This window comes from Labrus mixtus, chromosome 4 (assembly GCF_963584025.1).
Source record: "Labrus mixtus chromosome 4, fLabMix1.1, whole genome shotgun sequence".
Classification (NCBI taxonomy): Eukaryota; Metazoa; Chordata; class Actinopteri; order Labriformes; family Labridae; genus Labrus; species Labrus mixtus.
The window spans coordinates 17,288,619-17,314,044 of NC_083615.1; the positions used below are offsets into that span (position 1 = coordinate 17,288,619).

A 25,426-nucleotide genomic window follows, 5' to 3' on the forward strand; every position below is an offset into this window, starting at 1 on the left:
TTTGAATGATAACTCATTAATGTCACAGAGCAGAGAAAGGTTGAGCTGATGGACATTTGAGTGACAGTTAAAATGATTTATGTCAGTTTTTATGATGTGCTCTGCTTTAATGTGAATAACTTATCACACATGAAGATAAGGGGGAAATTAAAAAGGCTGTTAATGCAGAGCACGGTCTTCAATGTTTGAGCCGCCCTCAGTCGTGTCTGTCATGTTTTTAGAACATGAGTCAGAACCAGCGCTGTGAGGAAACATCATTATTAATGCTGCGCTGATTAATCTGACACAGACTGACATTACTTATAAACAACAGCCAATGAAAAACCTACATTCATGTTGATGTATTCAGGCTTGTGAGGCACCACGGCGAGGCTTTCCCCCCTGAACTCATCCCGTCCCCGCTAACCTCTGTAATTAGTTTGCCGTTTATCTAATTTACAGATCTAATTGAAACAGAAGGATGCCTTCAAGAGAAAGAGAGAGAGAGAGACAGGGAGAGAGAGAAAGGGAGAGATAGAGAGAGACGAGAGAGAGAGAGAGAGAGAGAGGTGTAAACAGAAACACGTCCATCCTGTCAGGAAGGAATTAAATTTGCCCCATAAGTGATGTGTAATTGAAATGCCAGCAGGCGTGATGAAGCTGTCTGTTGAGCACGCCGCTTCACCTCAGTCACTGACTTTCATCATCATCAGTCATCAGCGCCTGTTTGTACACAGGAAGTCAAAACAGCATTCAGGTGGCCAAACACAATGCTCACTTTCCCCCCTGAATCGTTTTTAGATTTGAATGACTCGTCCCTGAATCTGATCGTATAGCTCGAGAGAATCAGAATTGTCTTAAAAAAAGAGAGATTCACAGCCCTAACAGAGACCCAACATCAATCCACCATGAACACAATTTGGTAACAGAGTCAAGAGAATCCTTCAGCTTCAGAGGAGAGAACCTCAAGCAGAACCAGAATACCTGGTGCAAAGCCATCTGCAGCAACAGGAGTTGGATATGAAGGGACAGAGGTTAGGAAGACTACTTTAGAAATGTTAACCGGTCTGTCCTCAAGGTGGTCACAACAAAGTTTTGCGTGCTTCTAATTTTGGTCAGTAGCTCTTTCTTGTAGACCAGCAAGGAGTAGCTGCTACTCTGCTACAGATCTTTGGCTGTCCAAACACGAAGAACTGGTGCTAGATTAGACACTGGCTCCAACCTCAGAACTCAATATTTATTTAAAGGCCAGGCGTCTGACTACTTTAGGTTAATCTGAGTTGTCGTATTGTATGGGTTGCGTCAATGCACTGACTCCTCTCTCTCTCTCTCTCTCTCTCTCTCTCTCTCGCTCTCTCTGTCATTGTGATCGTGTTTGTTGGAACTTAATAGATAAACGTGTCCTACATGCACTGGAATGGTCCTTGTGCAAACTATGAAATCCATTCCTGGGGGCGCCGCTGATTTACCCTCACCTTTATACTTATTACAACTTACTAGATCTTATTTTGGTGTAACTTTTTAGCAAGTTCTTTTCCTAACAGACGAACAAAGCACAGCAATTTCCTCTCTGATATCAGTTTTTTTTTTCCACAAAATGACCTGAGAGTTAGTGAGGGAACTGACAAATGTCACTTTGTCCTTTTGTAATATTTAAGTTCTGGTAGAACTTAAATATGTCAAATCAAGGAGAACATGTAACATATGTAGTCCTTGCATCTTGAATTTTACACGAAATAAAGAATGCTCCTTGAAACAGGAACAAGGGCTAATAACTAGACTGAAGTCAAATAAGGTCACAGAGCCGGTTTATACAAACTAAATCAAGTGTGATCCAGTAGGAGGCTCTTCCTCCACAGATGTCAGAGTCAGACCCCGGGGTAAAGGAGCTTCTTGTAAATCTAAAACGCTGCCTTCAGGCCCCATTTGAATTTACAGGGTCCAACATGTGTATTCTTTAAATATTGAGAAGGCACTCATCATGCGCAGCGGGCCGCCATGGTCTGCATCCCGACCGTACATCTCCTCTCTGACATCATCGGCTCCCCGCCCGCCTTTCCCGGCTCATTCATTACCGCCGCACAGACGTGCAATCAGTCTTTACTGCCGCTGCAAATGTCTCCCCTTGGACGGATTCCCCCTCGCCGCCCGCCTGCTATTAAAATTAAATTGGATTTCATTTCTAAGCTCCTATTAATTCTGAGACGTCTTGTCTGTTGATGGAGGGTCCGGTCCAGCAGTTAGTTTCCTCCTCCCCTTCTCTTCCTCTTCGCTGTGTAGCCGGCGGCGTGATCGCACAGCTCCGTGGCTCTAATAACCGTAATTACTCTGAGAACATTTTCAGAAGGAATTTACAGAGTTTCAAATCAAACACGACGATGTCTCCTCCACTTTGTTATTTAATCACGGCTAATGAGATGGACTCAAATGTATTTTAATATGGTAATTGGCTAGTTAAAGGGACAGCGTCTCATTTCACATTGCCATAATCCTTTGTGAGTTACTCTCTGCCCAGCGGCAAGGACAAACTCCAAAATCTTTTGATTCAGAAACTCAGAGAAAGAGCTCAGACAAGAAGTGAGTAAAGTTTGACGACCGGCTTCTCTAAATGTTTTATGCTTTCTCATATGTGTTTGCCTTGTTAGACCAAAATGGTCGTATGTAATAATCAGTTTGAGGACCACATTACTCAAAACCAGTGGTTCCTAACCTATCCCTCGAGCCGCCCTGACTTATATCTAAGAGAAGCTGAGCCCCCTGGGACCCACATGAAAAATTGTAAAGATTGCTGTCAAAAATGATCATACATTTCAATAGATTCCAGTATAACCTGAATTACAAATGTGACTGACTGACTTTGAGATGCAAAAAAATTGTATCTATATTTAAGTTAAAAACCATATGGGCAGTAGTCGCTCAGTTTGGGATTTGGGTTTGGAATCTGAGGGGTCGCTGGTGACCAATTCTGGAAATTGGTCTGGTAGCTGGAGAGAGCCCTGCTGAGGTGCCCTTGAGCAAGGCACCAAACCCCCTCCTCACCAGCTCAGGAGCGCTTACTGTGTGCAGCCCTGTCACTCTGACACCTCTCCATTAGTGCACATGTGTCCATAGGACCCTGTTTGTGCATGTGTTTGTGTTTCAGCATTGAATTTACCCTCACAGGGTCAATACAGTATAATACTTCATGATTACACGGTTCATATTTCATATCAGGTACTAAAGAAAACAAGAAGAGTTCAATTAGTCATCGTTGGACACACTTGATGTGTCTCTTTTACTAAAAACAAAGACGTGGATCGGGAGGGGGGAAATCAAGGAGAAGCATACCTCTCTTTAAAACGTCTTAAAGACTTAAAGTGAAATTTTGCACATCATCAAGAAAGATTAGAAATATTAATGGATGGTAACATCTTGATGAGGAGTCCATGATGAAGTTATTTATCATCCTGGAAAGCGGGTACAGAAGTTGAAGAATCAGTCCGACGTGTTTAAATGTGACAGATCAGTTGACATCTCTTGCGTTTCTCTTCCAGGTCTGGAGAAAGTGGGCCGTGACTCGACCTACGAGCAGGAGGGAAAGGTTCAGTTTGTGATGGACGCGGTGTACGCCATGGCCCACGCTCTGCACCACATGCACCGCGAGCTCTGCGCCGGATACCCCGGCCTCTGCCCCCGCATGGCCAACATCGACGGCAAGGAGCTGCTGGCCCACATCCGCGCTGTCGGCTTCAACGGTAAGAGCTGCACAAGCTAAATCATCATGTTCCCTCTTAATCCTGAACGCACTGTGGGTGAATCTTACTACTGGTGTGATTCACTGTGAAACCAGCAGCTCCTGAGTTTCATTCCATTCTTTTCTCTTCTGCTCTTGAGTTTGTGGCTGAGCCGCTCACTGTGGAAACACAAGCATTGACAAGAGTGGCAACGAACAACGGCATAGTGATGGACTTTGGCGCACAGAGTATGTGGAAATCTTTACATTCTGGCACACAGGAGGACCAGCCGTAAGTTAAATCCAGTGCAGCAGCTTTTTTAACGTCTGAGGGAAGTCATTTATAAAAGGGGTTAAGGCCTTCCCACTAATCAATGACTAAAACTGTCAAAGAGCTCTAGTTTCAACCCTCTCACTGCCAGGTGAAATATCGGCTTCTTCCAACAAAGAGACGCTCCACACGCTGCTTGAACTCTTTGGCTGAGTGGAAACTTGACACGTTCACCTCACACTTAAAGCAGCACTGTGTGTTACCAAGAAATCACAGCTTTAAAATCCATTGCACTAGGCCGTCCCCATCAACGATCCAGAGGAACCTACGAGACATGAAACTAATCTTCAAGCTGCTGAGTCACAAACAGATCAGCTTGAGTGTTGAGGTTGATCAGAACCCTCTGTACAGCGTTCCATATAAAAATAAATTACACATCCTGCAGAAGCTGAATCAGGTTTCACCAGCACACAAATATTCCAGGCAACACCTAAACTGGTGAATCAGAGCTGCAGAACATGGCCGATAAGGAGTTCATATAAGTTGAGATGGAGCCATTTGGTCGGCCGTGATTTCCAATAATCACCTCCTCCGCAGTCGAGATCTCTGTGACGTTTTCTGTTAAAGGACAAACAAGTTCTGTCAGAAAGTAACTGACAGCATGTCCACGCTTTTTTTGATTAATGTTACATTTCTCAACATTTTTACACACTACCAAACCCCTTCAGATGATCCAAAACACAGCAGTGTAACTGCTCTTCATCCTCCCTTAAAGAGCGCCTGTCACTCAGCTGTTCATCTGCCTCCACTGGCTCCCAGTTACTGCTCGCATCAAATTTAAGACTCTGCTGCTCGCTTACAAAACAGCGACAAAAACGGCTCCTCCTTACCTAAACTCTCTCATCCAGGTCTACTCTCCCTCCTGCCCACTACGCTCTGCCAATGAAAGGTGCACTGGAACGAACTGCTTTGCACCTTTAAGAAAAAGCTAAAGACCCAGCTCTTTCATGAACACCTACGACCTTAATGATGATGATGATGATGATGATGATGATGATGATGGTTTTGATGCTGATTAGAACTCTCAAGAACAGCCGTCGATGTTGTGCTTTGCCTCTGGTCACTTCCTGTCAGCACCTCTGGTCACTTCCTGTCAGCACCAGGAACAACAGGTAGTCCGTTGTTATGATACGAGAAGACCATTTTCACACCGCTGTCGGTCACCACTCGTAATATAGGTAGACTACTAATGGAGAATAATGTCTGATAAAAAGTTGAAAATGGCGCTGGCGTTGTCATCTCTTGGTCTTTTAGTGGAAAAAGAAAAGAAGAGGCAGAGGACACAAATAAGGTGAAACCGCACTAATGGGTGAAAGCATGGATACTAACAATGGCATGCTCAAGGGGCTTTTCTGAACCTGTGTCGAGAGCTGGAGATAAATGACACCTCCAAACAGCCAATCAGAGAGATTCCTCTCAGTTTCTGTAATGCCTCCATCACCAGCCAACAGGAGAACTTCTTCACATCTCCCTCATTAACCCTTCTTTAATCCCCCCCCCCCCCCTTCCTCTCCCTCACGGCTCGAGCTCTTGTCATGGACTTTTTAGGCCCTCTGTAAGCAGGAAGTGTGAATGCTGACGCCGTCATCAGGGAACCCTCGGCTCGTTAATAAACACAGGAAACGGACGTGGAGGTTTTTATTTCCTCCCGTTTCCTCGTTCATTACTCTCCGCTCAGTGGGAGCCGCTGCGGCCGCATCATCCGTCTGCGTTCACACATCTTTAATAATCACAGAACTTCACCGCTGTGGAATATTAAATCTCATCCTGCTCCTCGTATGTGCTGAGACGGGAGATTCACAGATCCACTGTCACAGACGATGTTATTAAGTGTGTGGTTTGTTTGTGTGGAGGGACTTTGGAGAGGCTGGTGACTGATATTTTTAAAGGATGATTACAGATCATTTTGACGTCCTTTTTGGTTAGTTTAATGACTTCTACCAATAAAAAGACACTGAATTCAATGAGAATATATCTCTATTAACATATTAGGCTCATAATGACAGGCTAGAGATGTGATTTCTGATGTTGGAAATGATCTGATTTCTGTTTCTAGTCCGACAGAAATCAGAAAACAAAGGGGTGAAACACAATCAGCCATCCTGGAACATATCGACCGTCCACATTTTAGCATTCATTTATCTCTATAAACAACTATCAGTGTGCTTTTGCAGCTCTCTCAGATGTTGAATTCTAAGTCTTATTGTGTTCTCGCTTCCCAAGTTTTCGGACTAGGCTAGGTCTGTTCACTGTTATGAAGTCACAACCCTTTGATTGTTAAAAACATACAGTTAAAAGTGATGGAGCGTCTTTCAGCGGCCGTTGTCAACAGACTGTTGTCATGGAGACAGGACGGACGTGCAGCACAAACGCTTCATGCTAGCACTGCCGAGTGCACAGCCAGCACTTTTCTGCCCGGAAAAAAACCCGATATAGATCTAATGCCTAATGCAACTTACAAATGGGACACTAACCCACTTCAACTATCAGTAGGGTATCTAAAGACAACAAGATCAATACTAAGACTTGAGGAGCAATGTTGCTTATTCCCAAACATATAACCCCCTCACTGTGTGATTAATGACAGCACCAATACAATGAAAGGCAAAATGTACGATTCATTTGATTTTCTTTCCCTCCTGCTTCTGTCCTGTCCTCCCGCTCCTCCTCCTCTCTGGTGGAATCAAGGCCGTCCGTAGGTTTCACAAAAGCTCTTTTTCTTTTTTTTACCCCTCTCTGGCTTCAAACGCCGACATCCATCGCCAAGGCTGCCGTTCTATTCATGAATCAGAGAGCAGAATTTCTCTCATTCAGAGCGAAAAAAATCATAACACACATTCCTGAAACAGTGTCGGGCTTCTTCACCGGCGCTGAAGGCCAGAGCGCCATGTGACTTCAGATTTTATTTTTTTTATTTTTGAAGGTGAGTGTGCTTATAAAACCTCTGAGGGAACAAATAGGAGATAACACAATCACATCATAATGCACCAACTCCCTCGCAGAGCTCCTTCAAACCTTGACCTTGAAATGTAAAATAAAGAGACACCAAGAGAAATGTGAAATAAAGAGAAATATTCCCAAAGTGGAGGAGAGAAGAACGCAATGGAGTCTCAGTGAACAAACCGTCTGCTGGGATTCAAACCTTTTACATCTGTCTCCTTTTTAGTGTCGTTCACATGAGATTTCATATCGCTGCCAGACTTTAAATATGGATATATTGCTCATTTGATTTTCTCCAACATCAGTCGTTCTCAAATATTCCTCGGTGGGGGGGAAGTGTTGTTTTGATGTGATGTTCAGCTATTAGAGACTGAACCTAAAAGCTTCCTGCAGATTTGTCCCCATTAAAACCAGGAACAGAGAAGATTCTTCACTTTGAGCCGAGGAAGGACTTCTTTGTGACAAATCTGTGCAGGTGTGGAGTTAAAATGTAACAAGGGAAAGACAGTCTCTGTGCTTTCTGCATGTAATAAGTGACCTGCGAGATCAAAGAGATACAAAAAAACAAATAGGTCTGATTTGTTATTGTCATCACTGGCACACACTGTACGGGGGGGGTGAATTTTTTTTAATTGGCTCGGTTTTGATTTTATGAATGATACGTGTTATCCATAGTTAGGAGCGTAGCTGACATGATTGACAGGTAGGCGTGATGTAACGGTTCATCAAGAGGCTTAAAACCCGCCTCAGCTCCAGCTCTCAGCCTGTCGTTAGGTTGACTGAAAGTTAGACTGAGACAGGATTTCCAACATGGCGGCTGCTGCCGATGAGCCTCCAGAGCCCCCTGCAGGAACAGATGGGTGACATCACTCAGGCTTCAAATACTAATATTAAAAGAGGAAAAAACGGTTTCAGCCGATCCAGCAGATGAGCGCAGACCGGGACACCAATGTTACCCCATCCCAAAATCAATATGAATGTACAAAGACGTGATGGCGGCTGAGCTTAGTTACGGCCCTTCTGTGAAAGAAGCCGTCTGAAAAGGGAAAATGAATCTTTCTTTCTGTCTGAACATTCTGTTACAGTTTCAGTTCCTGTGATAGCTGCTTTCATATCAGCTCGTAGTGTTATGACGTTGAAATTGCCGGTTTTATGAATATCTTCCTCGTGAGGGATGAACAAAATACAGAATGATAAACATAAATCTTCTTCTTTGCTGCATCTTCACATCGCACTCCACTCTGGTCCTCCTGGGAATGATAATACTCCAGAAATCTCCCCCCCATATCCCTGTCTGTCCCAACCCCCTCTCCTCCTCTCCCCCTCCCTCCCTCCTACCTGCAGATGGGGATTCAATTTGAATAATTTTTCTATCTACCTGCTCAGCACAGAGAGATATGGGACAGAAATAAAAGAGAGAGGAGGAGATGGAGCAGATTTTGTGGCTGATGTGTTTCGCTCTCAGGGATTCATCTTTCTGTGCCGGGGCCTGATGGATGCGAGGAGCTGCTGGATGTTATTTCTGCAGGAGGAGGAGAAACATTAAACATTGAATCAGCTGTGAATTTCACCCTGAGGGCTGAAACAGTAAATCTGTGCTCAGTTAGAGACGAGTTGAAGGCTGCACGTCGGGTTTCTTTTAAACATTTAACAGTCTGTTTCTGCCGCTAGTGAATTAAAGCAAATAAGAGCCGAAACAGAAAAAGTGTCACAGAGAGAAAGATTAGTCAGTCATCTTCCAGATAAGAAAGAAACTTTACTGAAGCAGAACTCAGGAAATAATGTGCTTTCAGGTTCCAGTTCTTCTAGTTTGTTCTTACAGCATGCGATGCGATCGAGCGTCAGCGACAAAATCAGCTTGATTATATTGTTTACTTTTAGAGTGTCCTAACTGAGGTCCTTAAAGGTCCAATATGTTAGATATCTAGTGACTGAAATGATAAAGTGAGCTTACTATATGATCAGACATTAAGGAAACATGCTATGTTGAAGTGCTGGCTTCTCTGACAACAATGCAGCAGCCAGTATGTCCTCCTTCTAACTTTAGATTCTGGTCCTGAATGCTCTGGATTTGTTTGGACCAGAGAAGGTAGGCGGTTTTAAGGCACCCCCCACACGGCCGTTTTGGACGCCCCTCGGTTAGCCAGATATGAGACCAGTTATCAGGTCAAACCAACAGGTGTTGCAGCGATGGAAGCGGTCAAGAGAAGTGGTTCAGATAGAAGTGATTGTACCCGACCTAAAAAGCCTCTGCATGTTTCTAATAAGCTCCACGAGCAGAAATGTGCTCAAACTAGGATCAATATTGGAGATGCTTTTGAAAAATGGAGAGAGGTTAGAACACAGAAAGGTTTACAGACCGATGCAGAGCTGGATAAACACTGAAGCTTCAGTGTCCTCCACATGGTAACCTGTGTGAACATCAACTCTAAAGATTTGTACTACACTTTTCATACGTTGATGTAGCAGAGTGCTTTATATATATAAATACAAAACAGCAACCCCACCCCCACCCCTACCCCACAATCCATACACAAGGTAAGAAATAACTACATAAAACAGGAACTGATGGACTAAGGAAGCACTATCATGAATTCTTAACGAGGAAACACAGGAGGGTAACATGTTGTCACTCTCTCTTTTTCTCTTATCAGCATTATTTGTCACCTTCCTCTCCCGTCTCTAAGTCTCAGTTTCCTCCTCAGCAAACAGTACTGAGATGTGCTACATGGCTAGTCCTGTAAGGCACTTCTCACGAGAAAGCCGCGGCCCGCTGCCAAACCTACTGTGAGCCGACGACCAGGGAAATCTGCAGACATGGGAGAGACGTTATCCTGCCTGTTGAAAGTAGTTTCACATTGCTGCCTGTAACAGATTGATTTGCATTCTGTTCCCAGTTAGTCCTAAACATCTGTTAGTCATTTATCAGTTCAATGAGGACATAAAATCACTGATATTTCTCGAGTTTTCAGCTTCTCTGAGGAGCAGCTTCTCCTCGGTCCCTAAAGGGAAAACTTTTTTTTTTTATTCACATTTGTCCTTGATTTCTTCATTTGCTAGACTCAGAGATGATTTGAGGATGATGTTGAGTTGATCTGCAGCCTCAGAGAAAACATCTCAGTGAAGGTCCAGGTTTTAGCTCCGGAGCGCCGCAGCAGCACGTGTGCATCACCGCGGTAACCCTGCCTCAGCAGCATGCGGCTCATGTGTGGTTTGTGCCTGATTGAGCTTATTAAGGCTCATATCACGCACACACACACACACACACACACACACACACACACACACACACACACACACACACACACACTCATGTCACGCTGCGTTGTGGCCGTCCCTGTGTGAATCTGTGAGCCGCACGCTCGGTTGAACCTTCACATACATCAAACGTTGACATAAATCAAACTGGAGCTGCTCCTCTCTTTCTTCATGCTTCACTTCTCTGAACGCAGGGCAGCGGGGTTACCCATAGTTCCATGTATGCAATGTGGCGAATCCAGGATGGAGCGTGGCTCTGTGGCGACGGCGGCCGCAAGGTAATCGCCAGCTCACCCGTGTGCTCCTCGCTCGCCTGTGTGCTTTATTTTTAGAGGAGCGTTGGGAGGCTAATTGAGACGCTTGTGCTAATGTTGGCGTTCGCTCCGCTGAAGCCGTCTTCTGTTAAAAGTCCATTTTCGACCACGATCAGCAGAGCGGGGGCGAGTGGTGGGGGGGAGGGGCGTCAGGGAGGTCCCTACCTGATTCATTGGGACAGCAGATGCTTCCTAAGAGGCGATAAAAGCTTGTTTGCTGCTTTTTTAAGAGGGATGCAGCATGACTGACCCTGTTGAGCTGCAGGAAGAGGAAACATTTACAGTCAGATCAGTGAAGGGAGGAGAGGGGAGGAGGGGGAGGGCAGATATGTAGGTGAGCTAAGTGATGAATATGTGAAGAGCCCATCTCCCGGCGTGACTTCACTTCAAATGTGCAGCTTTTTTACAAAGTGCTGAACATAGGAAGAAGAATCAAGAGCTGGGCTGTTTGTTTCTGCAGTATGTCAAACGTTCCTGTTTTCTCTCTTCCCTGTTTCTGGAAATCTTCACCCTGGAAGGAGTTTTCCATAAGGTGCCTTTTCAATGACCTAAAATGTATTTTAAATGTGACCGAAGGGCCAAAACGAAGAGAAAAAGCTAGACCAGTGGTTCTCAGCTCGTCTAGCCTCAGGACCCGCCACCGACTCAGCCATGAGAAATCGCGCCCAGAAGTTTCTGATATTTTTCAACCAATCAGATTTATTTAATGAAAAAAGTGTGCAGTAGGAGGTAGACAACATGTAATGGAGAAACGGGACCCACTTTTGGGACCCACCAGTTGAGAACCACTGGACTAGACCTTAGAGCCAAATCATGTGCAGAAGGGAGCTGGCTTCTGGAATTGACGCCTCGGTCGTTCCGCTATCAGAAACACACATTAAGACCCATCAGGCGGGTTCAGACTGCAGCAGAACCGATTCTTATGTTGGTTTGACGACAGAACCCCGGTTTTGACAAAAAAAGAAAAAAATATGTATTTTAACTAGTTTGACCCACGTCTCATCTGTTAACATGGAGGAGGCGGAGCTTACATCCTACACTGCAGCCAATCAGCAGGGTGAGCTCTAAATATTCTGGCTTCACGCTCAGGTGACTGTTGCTCCATCGTCTCTCTGAGTCATGACTGTCTACAATGAGCCAGCTGGAAAGTTGCCGTGTTCGCATCATGTCTACATGGACGGGACGGCCTTGTGTATACAGCTTGTAGCATGTGCGTCAGATATCGCTTCACATCGTGCAGAAATGGATGCTCACCGTCCGCACTGCATCTATTAAATATCAGTTTCCCCTTGCAAACAGGATGACATTTGGCGCTTTTGTTTTGAAGGCGGAGAAACGGCAAAGTGTGGTACATTGTATTGACGAGCATTTGACAGCGATGAACTGAATCAAGATTTTTCTTTGGTGTTGACACAAGTATAAGCATTACATTTAAATCATGGATATGGTTCTTACAAATTCAGCACGATCACCACTTTGTATAATAAACTAACAAGCTCTGTTGAGCGAGAAAAGCAAAAGACGATCGGGAAAAGTTTGTTTCCCAATCGTTGATCTCCCTCCTTCCTGGTTCCTCGTCCATGTCTATACAAGTGACAGAAAAGAAAATGGAAACTGAGGGGGTCAGGGTAAAAACGGGGCATTGCATCCTGAAGCATGGCTCTCGCTCTGTTGGGACGCTCCAAGAGGAAATAATGGAATGACGATCTGGATTTGTCACTGATGCTTGCTCGTGTGGCACACTGTTTGGACAGTATGCAACATCAGCTACTGTATTTGCTGTACGGTGTGTATATTGTAGCGCTGCGTTCCCCCCTGCAGGGCAGATTTAAGTCGGGGGTTTCAGAAGCGTCCCGATCTGGAAGCGGATTAGTTCGGAGCTGCTGAAGCTGAGAGGACGAGCAGCAGATTGAAGCTAAAGAACAACAGAAACAGATTCATAATGATGTGAGTGGGCGTCGGTTTTGATTCTATCCTGCCCTGATTTCCTTCTTCATCATGAATAAAAGCATCGCAAATCACATCAGCATCGAGATGAATCACCACAGCTCGCCTCAGGGTGCAGAACCCCCCCCACACACACACACACACACACACACACACACACACACACACTTCATTTCACTTCAGAGAATCTGTGCTGAGAGAATCAACATCATTTCTCCAGATTATTTCCAAACATGTTGTTCATGAGGACTCTGTGGTCACACAAGCTGCAGCTTTGTCATTAAACACAATAAAACCAACCTCAAATAAACAATCTGCTCTGTCGAAAACACCACAGAGTGAGACGCTGCTTTCTCTCGTTTCTCATTTGCTTTAAAAGCTTAGAGTTTACTTCACAGAGCGTTACAGCGTTACAATCACATTTCCTCCATGCCCCTGCTCCACGGTATCTTTCAGACCTCAAACACTCTGTGGCTTGAGATAAACTTGCTTTTATTTATTTTCGTGTGCACAGCGGCCCTTCATCTACTGCATCACTTTGGAGCATTGGTTGCCCTCAAAAATTAACGCAACGCTGTCGCAAGATGCACGGTGGTGCAGTGGGGTGTAGTTGGGGGATTCTCTCCGTGTACTCCGGCTTCCTCCCACAGTCCAAAGACATGCTCGTTAGGTTAACTGGTGACTCTAAATTGTCTGTAGGTGTGAATGTGAGTGTGGCTGGTTGTCTGTCTCTATATGTCAGCTCTGTGATTGGCTGGTGAACAGTCCAGGGTGTAACCCCGCCTCTCGCCCAATGACAGCTAGGATCGGCTCCAGCGACCCCGCAACCCCGATCGGGAAAAGCGGCAAAGATAATGGATAGTGGCAAGATGCAGTACTCACATCAGGAGAATAATTGTTGAATCAGAAACAGCATATCCATATTATTCTGAATTTCATTGGCTACAGGAAACGTCAATCATCACACAGTCATGTCTAATTGGCCGGGTGTAGATACATCAGAACAGGAGCATGCACCTCCTTTAATCTCAGGCTTTCATTGGCTATTATAGGCCGGGAACGGTGAATGAAAGGTCGTGATGATTGGCCAAATAAGATGTCAATCGAAAAGTCAGAGTGTAGCCGTCATTTTGACGTCATAAAAGTCATGAAAATGAATTTTTACAGATAATTTGGTGGGAAATCAGGAAGAGCTGTGGCAAAAATGACGCAATAGGTGAGCCTTTATGGATGTAATGTGTTTGTGGATTTATAAAAAAAAGACTTTTGACGACCTGTTGACTATGGGCAAAATCTGACCAATCAGATAGGACTTTGTAAATCCCTAGTAGGGGACAACCCTTATTTTTTCATAAAGGTAGAGAGATGTAATAATCATGTGACAGGTTTGAGATGAATCACTTTGGGTTTTATGTTTTCATTTCAAGCTGAGAAACCTTTAAACCCTCTGAACAGTATTATCTCAAATGTTATTCCGGTATGCAGTCGTGTTGAAAATGTTTTTTACCTCATGCCGTCAGATGTTCTTTTTTTGATATTAGGCTGTTGGCTCAATTCAAAGTGTGTCTCACAGTGTGAGATTTTCACTTGGCAGGAAGGAGTCAGTCAATATGGTGAGGAGACGTTGGTGTGGTTGTTGTGGTGGCGAGGCGGTGGAGAAGCTGTGATAGGATGACTCAGACCGAGAGGAAAACTCAAGGAGAAAGTAGATTAAATATCAGCTTACTGCTTTCACGGAGAGCAGACTGAAGATGACGGGAGAAAAAAAAAACACACACACTGTATACACACTACGACTTCTGTTTTTCTGTGTGTTTCTTACAGGAAGTGCAGGGACTCCGGTCACCTTCAACGAGAACGGCGACGCTCCCGGACGCTACGACATCTTCCAGTATCAGATCAACAACCAGTCGATAGCAGAGTACAAGGTCATCGGGCACTGGACCAATCAGCTGCACCTAAACGTAAGGATCAACAACAACAAAGAAACACATCGCAAACATTTCTGGTTTCTTAAATTCTGCAGAGTCATCATCTTCTGCCAAATGAGTTAAAACAGTGCTTGAGTTCTTACTTAATGAAATTCAAGATGACTACTGATCCCCGCCCCCCCTCCTCCCCTCAGATGGAGGCCATGCAGTGGAGCACGGGCGACCCCTCGCTGCCGGCCTCCGTGTGCAGCCTCCCCTGCCGGACCGGAGAGAGGAAGAAGGTGGTGAAGGGCGTGCCGTGCTGCTGGCACTGCGAGCGCTGCGAGGGATACCACTTCCAGGCCAGCGAGTTCACCTGCGAGCTCTGCCCCTACGAGAAGAGACCCGACCGGAACCGCACCAGCTGCCAGCCCATCCCCATCATCAAGCTGGAGTGGCACTCGCCCTGGGCGCTGCTGCCCGTCTTCATCTCTGTCCTGGGCATCATCGCCACCGCCTTTGTCATTGTCACCTTTGTCAAATACAAAGACACGCCCATCGTCCGCGCCTCGGGGCGGGAGATGAGCTACTTGTTGCTGACGGGCATCTTCCTGTGTTACATCATCACCTTCCCCATGATCGCCGCTCCGGACGTGGTCGTCTGCTCCTTCCGACGGATCTTCCTGGGCCTCGGCATGTGCTTCAGCTACGCCGCCCTCCTCACCAAGACCAACCGCATCCACCGCATCTTCGAGCAGGGCAAGAAGGCGGTGACGGCGCCACGCTTCATCTCCCCGGCCTCCCAGCTGGTCATTACCTTCTCACTCATCTCCGTTCAGCTGCTCGGAGTCCTCATATGGTTCATCGCAGACCCTCCTCACACGTTTGTGGACTACGGTGAGCAGCGCACGCAGGATCCCGGGAACGCGCGCGGCGTCCTCAAGTGCGACATCTCGGACCTGTCGCTCATCTGCTCCCTGGGATACAGCATCCTCTTGATGGTCACATGCACTGTTTACGCCATCAAGACACGCGGCGTGCCAGAGACCTTTAACGAGGCCAAGCCCATTGGATTTACTATGTACACCACCTGCATCATCTGGCTCGCCTTCATCCCCATCTTCTTCGGCACGGCACAGTCAGCTGAGCGGGTGAGTGTGTGCCTCTCTGATAAATAATGCACTGTCATGTTTAATGTAATGTTCGGCCCTCCAGCTGAGTTTATAAATGGAAGCACACACTGTCAGCAGCATTTACAGTTCTTCACACAAACACTGCATGTGTGTGTTTGACACGCTGACAGCACGCTGAGCTCCCGTAGTTTGTGATTTGGAAGCTCCTGTTCTGAACGCATCACTCACCTGCACTGCCTTTTCCCTCATGTGGGCTGTCTCTCTGAGAGTTTCTGCTTGCAAGTTGTATTTTTTTTATTTTTTGTGTTTTGCAAACAATACATGGCATATGATGCAGAAATTATGCAAAGCTTTAGTTGCTTAAGCTTTTGTAAATTTTGTGAAGCGTGCATACTTTAAGCCGAGCTCTTATACAGCTTTCATTTTTTATTTTTTATTTTATTTGAATCAGGGATCGTGTACAAAATAAACATTAGTCTCAGAAGAGGAGAGATGCTTTGTACCAGATTTAGCTAGCTAGCTAATTACCATCTGTTGTCCCAGGGCAGATGATGGCAACGGTAAAATACAAATCAACCAGTCATGCGCGCACACACACATTTCATAAGAGAGAAGACATAGAACAATACACAGATATTAAAACATTATGTACAAGTTTCCCTGAGATGTAAAATTCAATAACATCAATGGTGGATCAAATATCAAAATTACTTTTGTTGGTTCTCATGATTTTTAGGCGGCTGTGGCTCAGTGGCAGAGCCGGTTGTCTCTCAACCTAAAGGTTATCCCAGCTCCAGCACTCCATGTGTCCTGCTTAGGGAAGACACTGAACCCCAAATGAGCTCAGCAGCATATGAGTGTAATTACTTTAAAGAGATGGACGCTTTGCATAGCATCCTCTGCTATCGGTGCATGAACGTGTGTGTGAATCATTGACTTTAGTTCATATGACCTCCTCCCATTGTGCAAAAGTGAAGTTAAAATACCTCTGCAACGGGTGCTGACATATTGCATCAGTGAGGTAATTTGAAGCAAAGCCTGAATTTGTGCAGAAGAGATCTGACTGACGGTGCAGCCCCGTTGCATAAGACAAGTCGTACCTCACTGGTCTCCTCATCTCCCTGCTGTTTGCAGAAGGAGCTCTACATTTTTTGGCTTCCCTCCAAGGTTGCTGTTTCTCTGATCATCTTAATACACAGTCTATGATGGGAAAACCCTACGATTAGCTACCGTCCATATAAGTACTTTAGCGCTGCATACCTGTACTTAATTGAAGGAAGCTTCAGCTAGCGACCTCATTAATTTGATCGTTGTGGGTGTTAAGTAATGGCATGATTTGATTCAAAATAGACAACTTTGGAAATATGAATTTTATGCACCTTATATGACATCAGGATAGCAAACCGAAGCTAATGCTAACAGATAGCGTTAACAGTAAACATCTGAATCAAGGTCTTTTTTTTTTATATATGGTCTACTGTATTTTTGGGGCTTTTTGCCTATATTGGATAGTACAGCCATGAGAGACAGGTAATGTTTGGAGGAAAGAGTGGGGACGACATGCAGCAAACGGCCGAGGTCAGATTTGAACCCACGATCGAGGCGACAAGAATCATGCCTTCTGTACATGGGGTATGCGACATAACCGCTTGGCTATCCGGGGCCCCTGAATCACAATCTTTCTTTCTAGAAAACATAATAATGACATTCTTCTTGTATTTATGTATTACAGTGTGATATCATGATGGGCGGCTTTGGCTCAGTTGGTCGAGTCGTCTACTCTCAACTGGAAGGTCGAGGGTTAGATTCCAGCTGAGCAACAAGTCCGATGTGTCCTTGGGCAAGACACTTAACCCCGCATTGCTCCAGCTGCTTCGGTGGCGGTGTATGAATGGATTAGTGTTGTACTTACTCTCTGATGAACGTCGCTTTGGATAAAAGCGTCTGCTAAGTGAATTGTAACATATCAAGATTTATAATAAGACAATAGGGCTAAACCTAAAGAAAAAGTAGCATTGAGGTTAGCTTGTTTGGTTTTAGTTTTATAGCCAAACATGCTTTCATTTACAGCTCATGTCATCCTTTTTTTTTTATATGTTTCTTTTTCTTTTCTTTGTGGTTTTTTGCTTTTCAAAGGCGATACAAACTATGGATGAATCCTCTTCTGCAAGCGGTCACAAGGGCTAGACATTTAGCTGCTAACGGTCAATAGATTCCTCTTCAAGCTGCATGGAAGCTACAACAGTTAGTTGTTTGTCTCTTTAAAGCAGAGACAGCATACCGATTCATGCGATGCTCTGACTGATTGTTGATTGATCGGTTTCTGAGCGTGAGAGGCACAGCCCAACAAGCTCCGCAGCCTCTCAACACAATACTAATTGGAGCAGAAATTAAATTGAGCACATTCAGACAACAGTTTTATGCAGATTTTGGGGTCGAGTTTGCTGTAAGCGAGCCGCCAGATGGAGGATTTTGCTCATTATGGTGTCTGTGGGGAGATGGAGGATAGGTGGAGCGATTCACTCAGATTTCCTCTAAATATAGTTTATGAGTCTTTTGTTGATGCTACTGTTCTCTGACTGGAGACCTGAGTATGTACATTGATGATGAGAGTCCTAGTTTGGACATGACGTGGGAAGTGTTTGTGATCTTAGAAAGAGAGACAAAAATGTGCCAATATTACCAGATTTATTCACCAGTCAAATTGCATTTCATGTGAGTAACATTGTATTTCTCTCTGGCTGTCACCAGCAGAGGGCGCTTTATGGATTACAACACGCATTATCACTCTCCAGAGTGTCAAGCACGTGCATGCACACTTACTTTCCAGTTGAGTGACCATCTTGTCTTCATAATATATCTTTTCACAAGTGTTTATTAAAGGCAGGGTTTTTTTTAAAAAACTCATGTGCTCTGAAAAAGGAACAAAGAAAATCCGTCATCTGTAGCAGTTTGTAAGTCTGTAAAAACTTCTACCAATGTCTGCCAGGAGCTACCAATCTGATGAACCAATCACATGCCTCCCTGTCTCCCTGCTCGTTCTCTAGCTGAGGTCTGCTTCTGGAGCAACGGCGCTCGTGCATGTAAGTGAGGGGGCGTGGCTTTAGAGGGAGCACAGGGGGGAGGGGGTGGGTGTCGACAAAGCACTGAGGGAATGCTACTTTCAAAATCATGCTATATGACCAACCCTGCCTTTAACTACATTTGAGGGATCGACAGAAAACAAGGTGTGTGCATATCTATATCAATCTGTCTCTAAAGATCAAACTTAGATCGCAGAAAGATATCGGCCGATTTATCCGTTTCAGATTTTTTGTTGTCCTAATATCCATATCGGTATCGGCCCCAAAAAATCCATATCGGTCCTACCTAAAACATTTCACTTTAAAAACGACAGAAATTGGTCTCCTCAATTCCCACATTCTTACAGTGTGTTGTTTTCAGAGAAGGTGATGTTACAGAGAGTCCTATACTGAGGGAAAATAAAACCGCCTGAGCCAGTGTCAGTCATAAGTAAAGGAAATGTTCAGGTTTCTTTTGATCCTCCGATCGCAAAAAAGGGGGAAACATGGCTGACAGCAGTTTGAGAAAGCACTGATGCAGCAGACTGAATGTTCAGACGAGCTCAGATGAAGATTACATCATCGTCCCCGAACACAGCGAGGTGTCACATCAAGCAGCCGCCAGCGTCCCCCTCCGAGGCTTCACACAGAACGCTTCCTCTTCTGCAATAAAAAGCTCAAGTCTTTACTGAGAGACCGCAGCAGAATACATCTTAAAGAGCGTGATACAAAGAGGAATGTTTTTTTCTGTAATCACACAGCAGACAGACTGTTTTTGATGTTATTTTGGTCAGCAGAAATACATTGACCACCTCAGGCCTTCCTGTTGATTTACACAGAATAGTGTTCAGGCTGCTGTTCAACTTTTAATCAACCTGCTGCCGGAGCTCAAACCCACCCTGCTGCAAACAAATGAATAATTAAAAAACAAGCCCGCTTCCATTCACACCTGATTTAATCTATTCAGAGAAACTGTTCGACCGTGAGCTTTTTCTGCTGTCTCGTTCAAGAGATCTGAAGTTCAAATGGGGCGGAAAAAGATTTCAACTTTATTTAAAAATTTAAAGTGGACAAAATGTTTTACACCAAGCCATGTGTTTCAAACACTACGATGTGGGTTGTGGAAATCAAGGTTTGAAAAGACTGACGTCATGTTGGAGTAGTTCTTAGAGTTGAATGTCAACATACAGGACATACACCACTTTCATTGCAGCAGGTCAAAGGTCAGCCTGTTCATTTAGCGAGGGATCAGTGCTGTGGATAGACTCGGCTTGGCCTTTAACGCGATGTTATTCCCGCTCTGAAGGTCAGAGCTGCTCACAGAGACTCGTCCATGTTCAGTTTATCACCTGTGAAATCAAATCTGCAGCTCCTGCGCTCAAACACAGAGAGAGAAGCAGAAGAAGAAGAAGAAGAGAGAGACGATGATCCACACACGAAACAACACTTTGGTTCTTTCCCTGAGGTGTTATTTTGTCCACACTCTGGTACTAACAACCTGCCAAAACTTCACGCTAAGCTGTGATGAGGAGAATTTACCCAAACTCTTCAGATAGTTTCAAACTTTTTAGCCTCTATTTTTCTTTCCTTTCAGCGTGCAGAGCTCTTCTTCTCTCTGCCAGACTTCCCCAGGTATATATATATATAGATACATATATTTGACAGAAAATGTTCTATATCCTCTTTTGGAGAAGAATCCTTTCCCGCAGTTTCATCATCGTTGTTATTCCTGTGACATCGAGAAACTGTAAAGCAGAAGGTTACAATGTTATGTGAACCAGGACTCAGGTAACGGCTCTCTGCTCGTCTGTTCGGGTTCCCTACATCATAATAATTCATTAGACTTGAATAGCGCTTAACAAGGAATAATAACAAAAGAAAACAAAACTATGAAAACAACACAAAGAAGAAACAGTCGAGGAAGAGGAGGATGAGATAGCAGTTGTAGGCGATGAAGAAGAGGTGAGTTTTTGGGACCGAGTTAGTCCTGCAAGTGGGTGGGGGCCTTAAAAAAAGGGGCCGGCAGTAGCTCAGTCTGTAGGGGCTTGGGTTGGGAACCGGAGGGTCGACGGCTCAAGTCCCAGTGCAGATCAAGTCTGAAAATTGGTCTTGTAGCTGGAGAGGTGCAAGTTCACTTCCCGAGGTGCCTTTGAGCAAGGCACAGAACGCCCACCTGCTGGTGCATGTTTGTGCATTTAAGCCTGTGTTTGTGTGTATCCTGTCTCAACAACAGAGTGTAAAACTGAATTTCCTCTCGCGGGATTAATAAAGTTTATCTTCTTCTTCTAAAACTCCCCTCACCCAGGGAGGTTTGTTTGCTTTTCTGGCTTTTCTGAAAAAGTCTCAATTCCAGTTTTGAGATGAAACGATAGATGAATGTATCAGTTACGAGGGTTTGAACATCGTCAACACTAACGATGAAACCTGATGTCAGGAAATCAGAAGGAAGACGTCTGATACATTTCACATGAATACCTTTCATTGACCTAAGTGACTCTGACTGACTTTTGATCCAGGATGTAAACATGTTTATTTCTGCTGTAAAAAACGGTCATTGCTTGGAGCCAGTTCTCCACTTATCTTTATTATATTGTTAACAAAGATGTTGTTATATGTTGTAGTTTATATCGGTGTGTTGAAATTCAGAGGTAGCAGCTGATGATTGGATGTTGAAGGTGCGGTAAACATTTCCATGGTAACAGCAGGCTCCACCAATCAGAGCCGTCACTGTGACACTCTAGGGTTCTGGGTAGTGTAGTTCTTTCCCCCGGGATCTTAAGGTAACCATGAATTTCTTCGAACCAGGTTGATCATCATACGCTTTTCTGTCACTTTACAGGAGCATAAACCATCGTTTCACACTCAGCTAGCTCGTGGTCAGTCTATCTTAGATGGTTGTGGCATAATTACTAATAATCAATTAGATTTTTACTTTGGACCCAACCTGTTGAGCTCCAGAAAGAGAGTAGGATAATTACTGCAACTTCAGATTGTATACCTTACTTACTGTATGTTTCTGTTGGTCGTGGCAGCTTGGTGATTAGCCTCTAATATTCAAGTTTGACCAACTTTAACTGTGAACCTCCTCCTCTTTCCACTCGTCATGCAGTCAGATAAACTAACTAAAGGTCCCCATTAAATCAGCGCTTTGAAACAGCGCTCTTTGACAGAGCATTATTGATTTCTGTCCTCTCACAAGATCTTCATTTGTCCTTGATTTGCTTTTCCAGAGAATGAAGATGACAGCAGAGGGTCTGCGGTATCCTGTGCCGTGTAATTAACTCATCTCACACTCGTCTATCGCTTTGTCAGCCTCTCAGCACATTATTTATCAAACCGAGCGTCTATTTGTGGAGCGAAAAAATCAGCGTGTCGGTTCTTACTGTTCGGTGACATATTCACTGTCTGTTCTGAATGTAGCACAGCTCAAATAGATCTGTGATGGATTTAAATAGTCAAAACGTCACCAACTTACTGAATGCTTTGTTTCTTCTTCTGTTCTTTTAGTTTCCTAATTCAACACTGTGATGATGTCGTCTGTAGAATTGGCTTATGTTTTATGGTGCAATGTCCTTCAAATAATTAACACATTGTTTTCCCAAACCCTTGATTATTCAATTTTTACAGAGGTCCAGCACAACGACATAAATACGCACATTTAAACTACCATGGAAGTCATCATGATGGACGTGAGTGAGATAAGAGACACAAAGACTGACAGTCCAGAGTATAAGAGGACAGGAAACAATGCCTACAGTTTATTTAAAAACCCAACTGCTGATGGGACAAACGACCTCAGGTATCTGTTTTTTCTGATTTGGCCGACCTAACATAAGCGAACCTCTTTCCTGTCGGCAGACGTCTAAATGCCCTGACACACCAAAGAGAACGTCGGCCGTCGGCCCTAGTTGGACCGTCGGTGAGCGGTTGTTGCCCTAGTTTTCTCTACCCATCTGCCTTTTTTTAGCTGATTCGACAATCACTCTTGAATCGACGCTTGAATCAGCGTCGGCGGTCGGTGAGAGGAATCTTTCTGATTGGCTGTTGGGAGGTTTCATTTCTCTCCAGCTCTCGACACAGGTTCAGGAAAGCCCCTTGAGCATGCCGCTGTAGTATCCATGCTTTCACCCATTAGTGCGGTTTCTCCTTATTTGTCCCCCTTGCCTCTTCTTTTCTTTTTCCACTAAAAGACCAAGGACTGACAACGCCAGCGGCATTTTCAACTTTTTATCAGACATTATTCTCCATTAGTAGGCTACCTATAATACGAGTGGTGACCGACAGCGGTGTGAAAATAGTCTTCTCGTATCATAACAACAGACTACCGCCACCTGCTGGCATGAAGAGTTATTTCCTCTCTCGCAAGTGCAGAAAGTTTGCGGTGGTTGGCCGTTGGCTGTAGTCTTTGCGGTGTGTTCAAGTGCAACTTTATGGCCATGAAAGGCTTCTTCAGTTCTAAACTGGTGGACGGAGCTAGACAACTTAGCCTCTGACTTTTCAGGAGATTTCTGTGTGAAAGTCTTGAGAGTTGTTAGCTGAGTTGTTGACCTAGTTTCAGTCGTTTCCACCCTGAGTTGTCTCTGGGTCGTTGGATTCACATATTTCAATGTGGGACTGGGGCTTCAGTTGTTTTGGGAGAGAATTCAAAACAGCATTGTAGGTTGAACTGATCAGCTGATCTTCTCCTTCACGCTGTGAATCTGGAGCAGAACTCTCCCTCGCTGACATTTACAGTAGCAGCAGCAGCAGCAGGCGGCCACAGCTGAGGCCAGCAGAGCGAGAAGCCAGAGAATGACTAATAAGCACATCAGAGGTGCCGGGCCCTGAACGCAACACCGGCTTTCCTAGGAGGCGTTCACATTCACAGGCAGGTAGACAGAGAGCAGTCAGGGCCGCTGTGAGAGAGTCACGCTGCCGCCATTCATAATGAACCAGGCTTTGATATCCAGCTGGAGGATCCCAGAGTAGATTAACATGCAGAGACTCCTCTCAGGGAATCCAGCCTCTCTGACCTCAGCTGATGAGCTACTTCATCACATAAATATGCTAACGGAGCTATTATTAGTGTTATCATCGGCGTTTACAACCACTAAATGCTGCCAGGATTTATCACAGAGAATGAAAATCAAACAGGAAATAAGCGTGGCTGCACTCTGAAACTCGCTGTTCATTAACATTTTTCCAAACAAAGCAGGATGTGAAGACCCCAGACATGTGCATGAGAGTGTTTGGGACTGTTGCTTTAAGGTGAATTCCCTCATAATTAAAGTCCTGTGCTGAATATTGATGCAGATCAGAGTGCTGACTCAGAAGCTCATTTGTAATCTAAATGCAACATCTCTTTGATCCCTTTATCACACCCCCTCCCTCAGGACATGATCCATCTCAGCTCAAACAAACTAAAGATTTTTTATCAACCGCTGATTCTTATTCATTTAGACGAAAAGTTTTCAAGGAATATACCCCAATGCGTATTGAAACTTGACATTTTTTCTCAAGCCTGACCGGTTTATTGGCTGGCTGATAATACAGGCCGATATAAGCAAATCAAGTGACTAACATATCAGCTACTCTCTGCACCAAACTGATGTTTCAATTCGCAATATTTACCTATGGGGCGCCGATTGTAAAGTTGCGCACACTACAAATAACAACAACATTTCTCCACATTTAGCCCTAAAACATCACTTTTTATTCACATTTAGAGAAATATTTGTGAAATTTGTCATATTTACTTTTGTGAATAAAAATGTAAGATCATTTCATTGGCAAATATAAATGTTAAATATTATATCTAAATGTTGAATGTTTTATCTAAATGTTAAATGTTATATATAAATGTTAAAAATACATGTCCTGATTCTAAATATTTAGCTACGTTTCTAAACATCTAGTTTATATTCTAAATATTTAGCAACGATTTCTAAATATTTAGCAACGATTTCTAAATATTTAGCTAATATGCAAATTCACTCTACCGCCCACCGGAAGCACCAAAATAAAAGTTTGAGGAAGCGATCCAACCATTGTCTCCTACAGGAGACTGGCGGGATTTTGAAAATGTCGAATGAATTAGCGGAGAATATTGGAAGGGCCGTTTTGGCCGCAATTCAGGGTTTTCAAAGCACTACTTCTTCGGTGTCGGACACAGGATCTTCCACAGCGCCATCACAGCACTTGGTACGTTTCTTTTCTAACGGCTTGGATCGCTTCCTCAAACTTTTATTTTGGTGCTTCCAGTGGGTGGGAGAGTGAATTTGCATATTAGCTAAATATTTAGAAGTCGTTGCTAAATATTTAGTTTATATTCTATATATTTAGCTTTGATTATAAATATTTACAATCTTAGCTAAATATATAGGATCAAAGCTAAATATTTAGAATGTAAACTAAATGTTTAGAAACGTAGCTAAATATTTAGAATCAGGACATGTATTTTTAACATTTATATATAACATTTAACATTTAGATAAAATATTCAACATTTAGATATAATATTTAACATTTATATTTGCCAATGAAATTATCTTACATTTTTATTCACAAAAGTAAATATGACAAAGTTCACAAATATTTCTCTAAATGTGAATAAAAAGTGATGTTTTAGGGCTAAATGTGGAGAAATGTTGTTGTTATTTGTAGTGTGCGCAACTTTACAATCGGCGCCCCATATTTACGCACCTGGGACGTTTCACCTTCAATCTGAATGTTGCAGAGACGTAAATGGGGGACAAAGTGACCCCCCCCTGTCCAGAGGCGTTACAGAGGTGAGACGGTTTCAGCAGAGCCAGCGGAGGGATGTGCAGCGTTGTGTGTGTGTGCACCTTTTGACTCTGTGTC

General features: G+C 44.1%; 1 protein-coding gene across 1 annotated transcript in view; it reads left to right on the plus strand.

Moving 5' to 3' along the window:
* LOC132972966 (metabotropic glutamate receptor 8-like) overlaps positions 1–25,426 on the plus strand; it is a 139,491-nt gene that overhangs the window by 104,252 nt on the left and 9,813 nt on the right. The window contains exons 7-9 of the mRNA XM_061036127.1: positions 3,513–3,713; positions 14,306–14,445; positions 14,607–15,542. Coding sequence (XP_060892110.1) covers positions 3,513–3,713; positions 14,306–14,445; positions 14,607–15,542 — 1,277 coding nt within the window. The remainder of the gene's footprint in view (positions 1–3,512; positions 3,714–14,305; positions 14,446–14,606; positions 15,543–25,426) is intronic.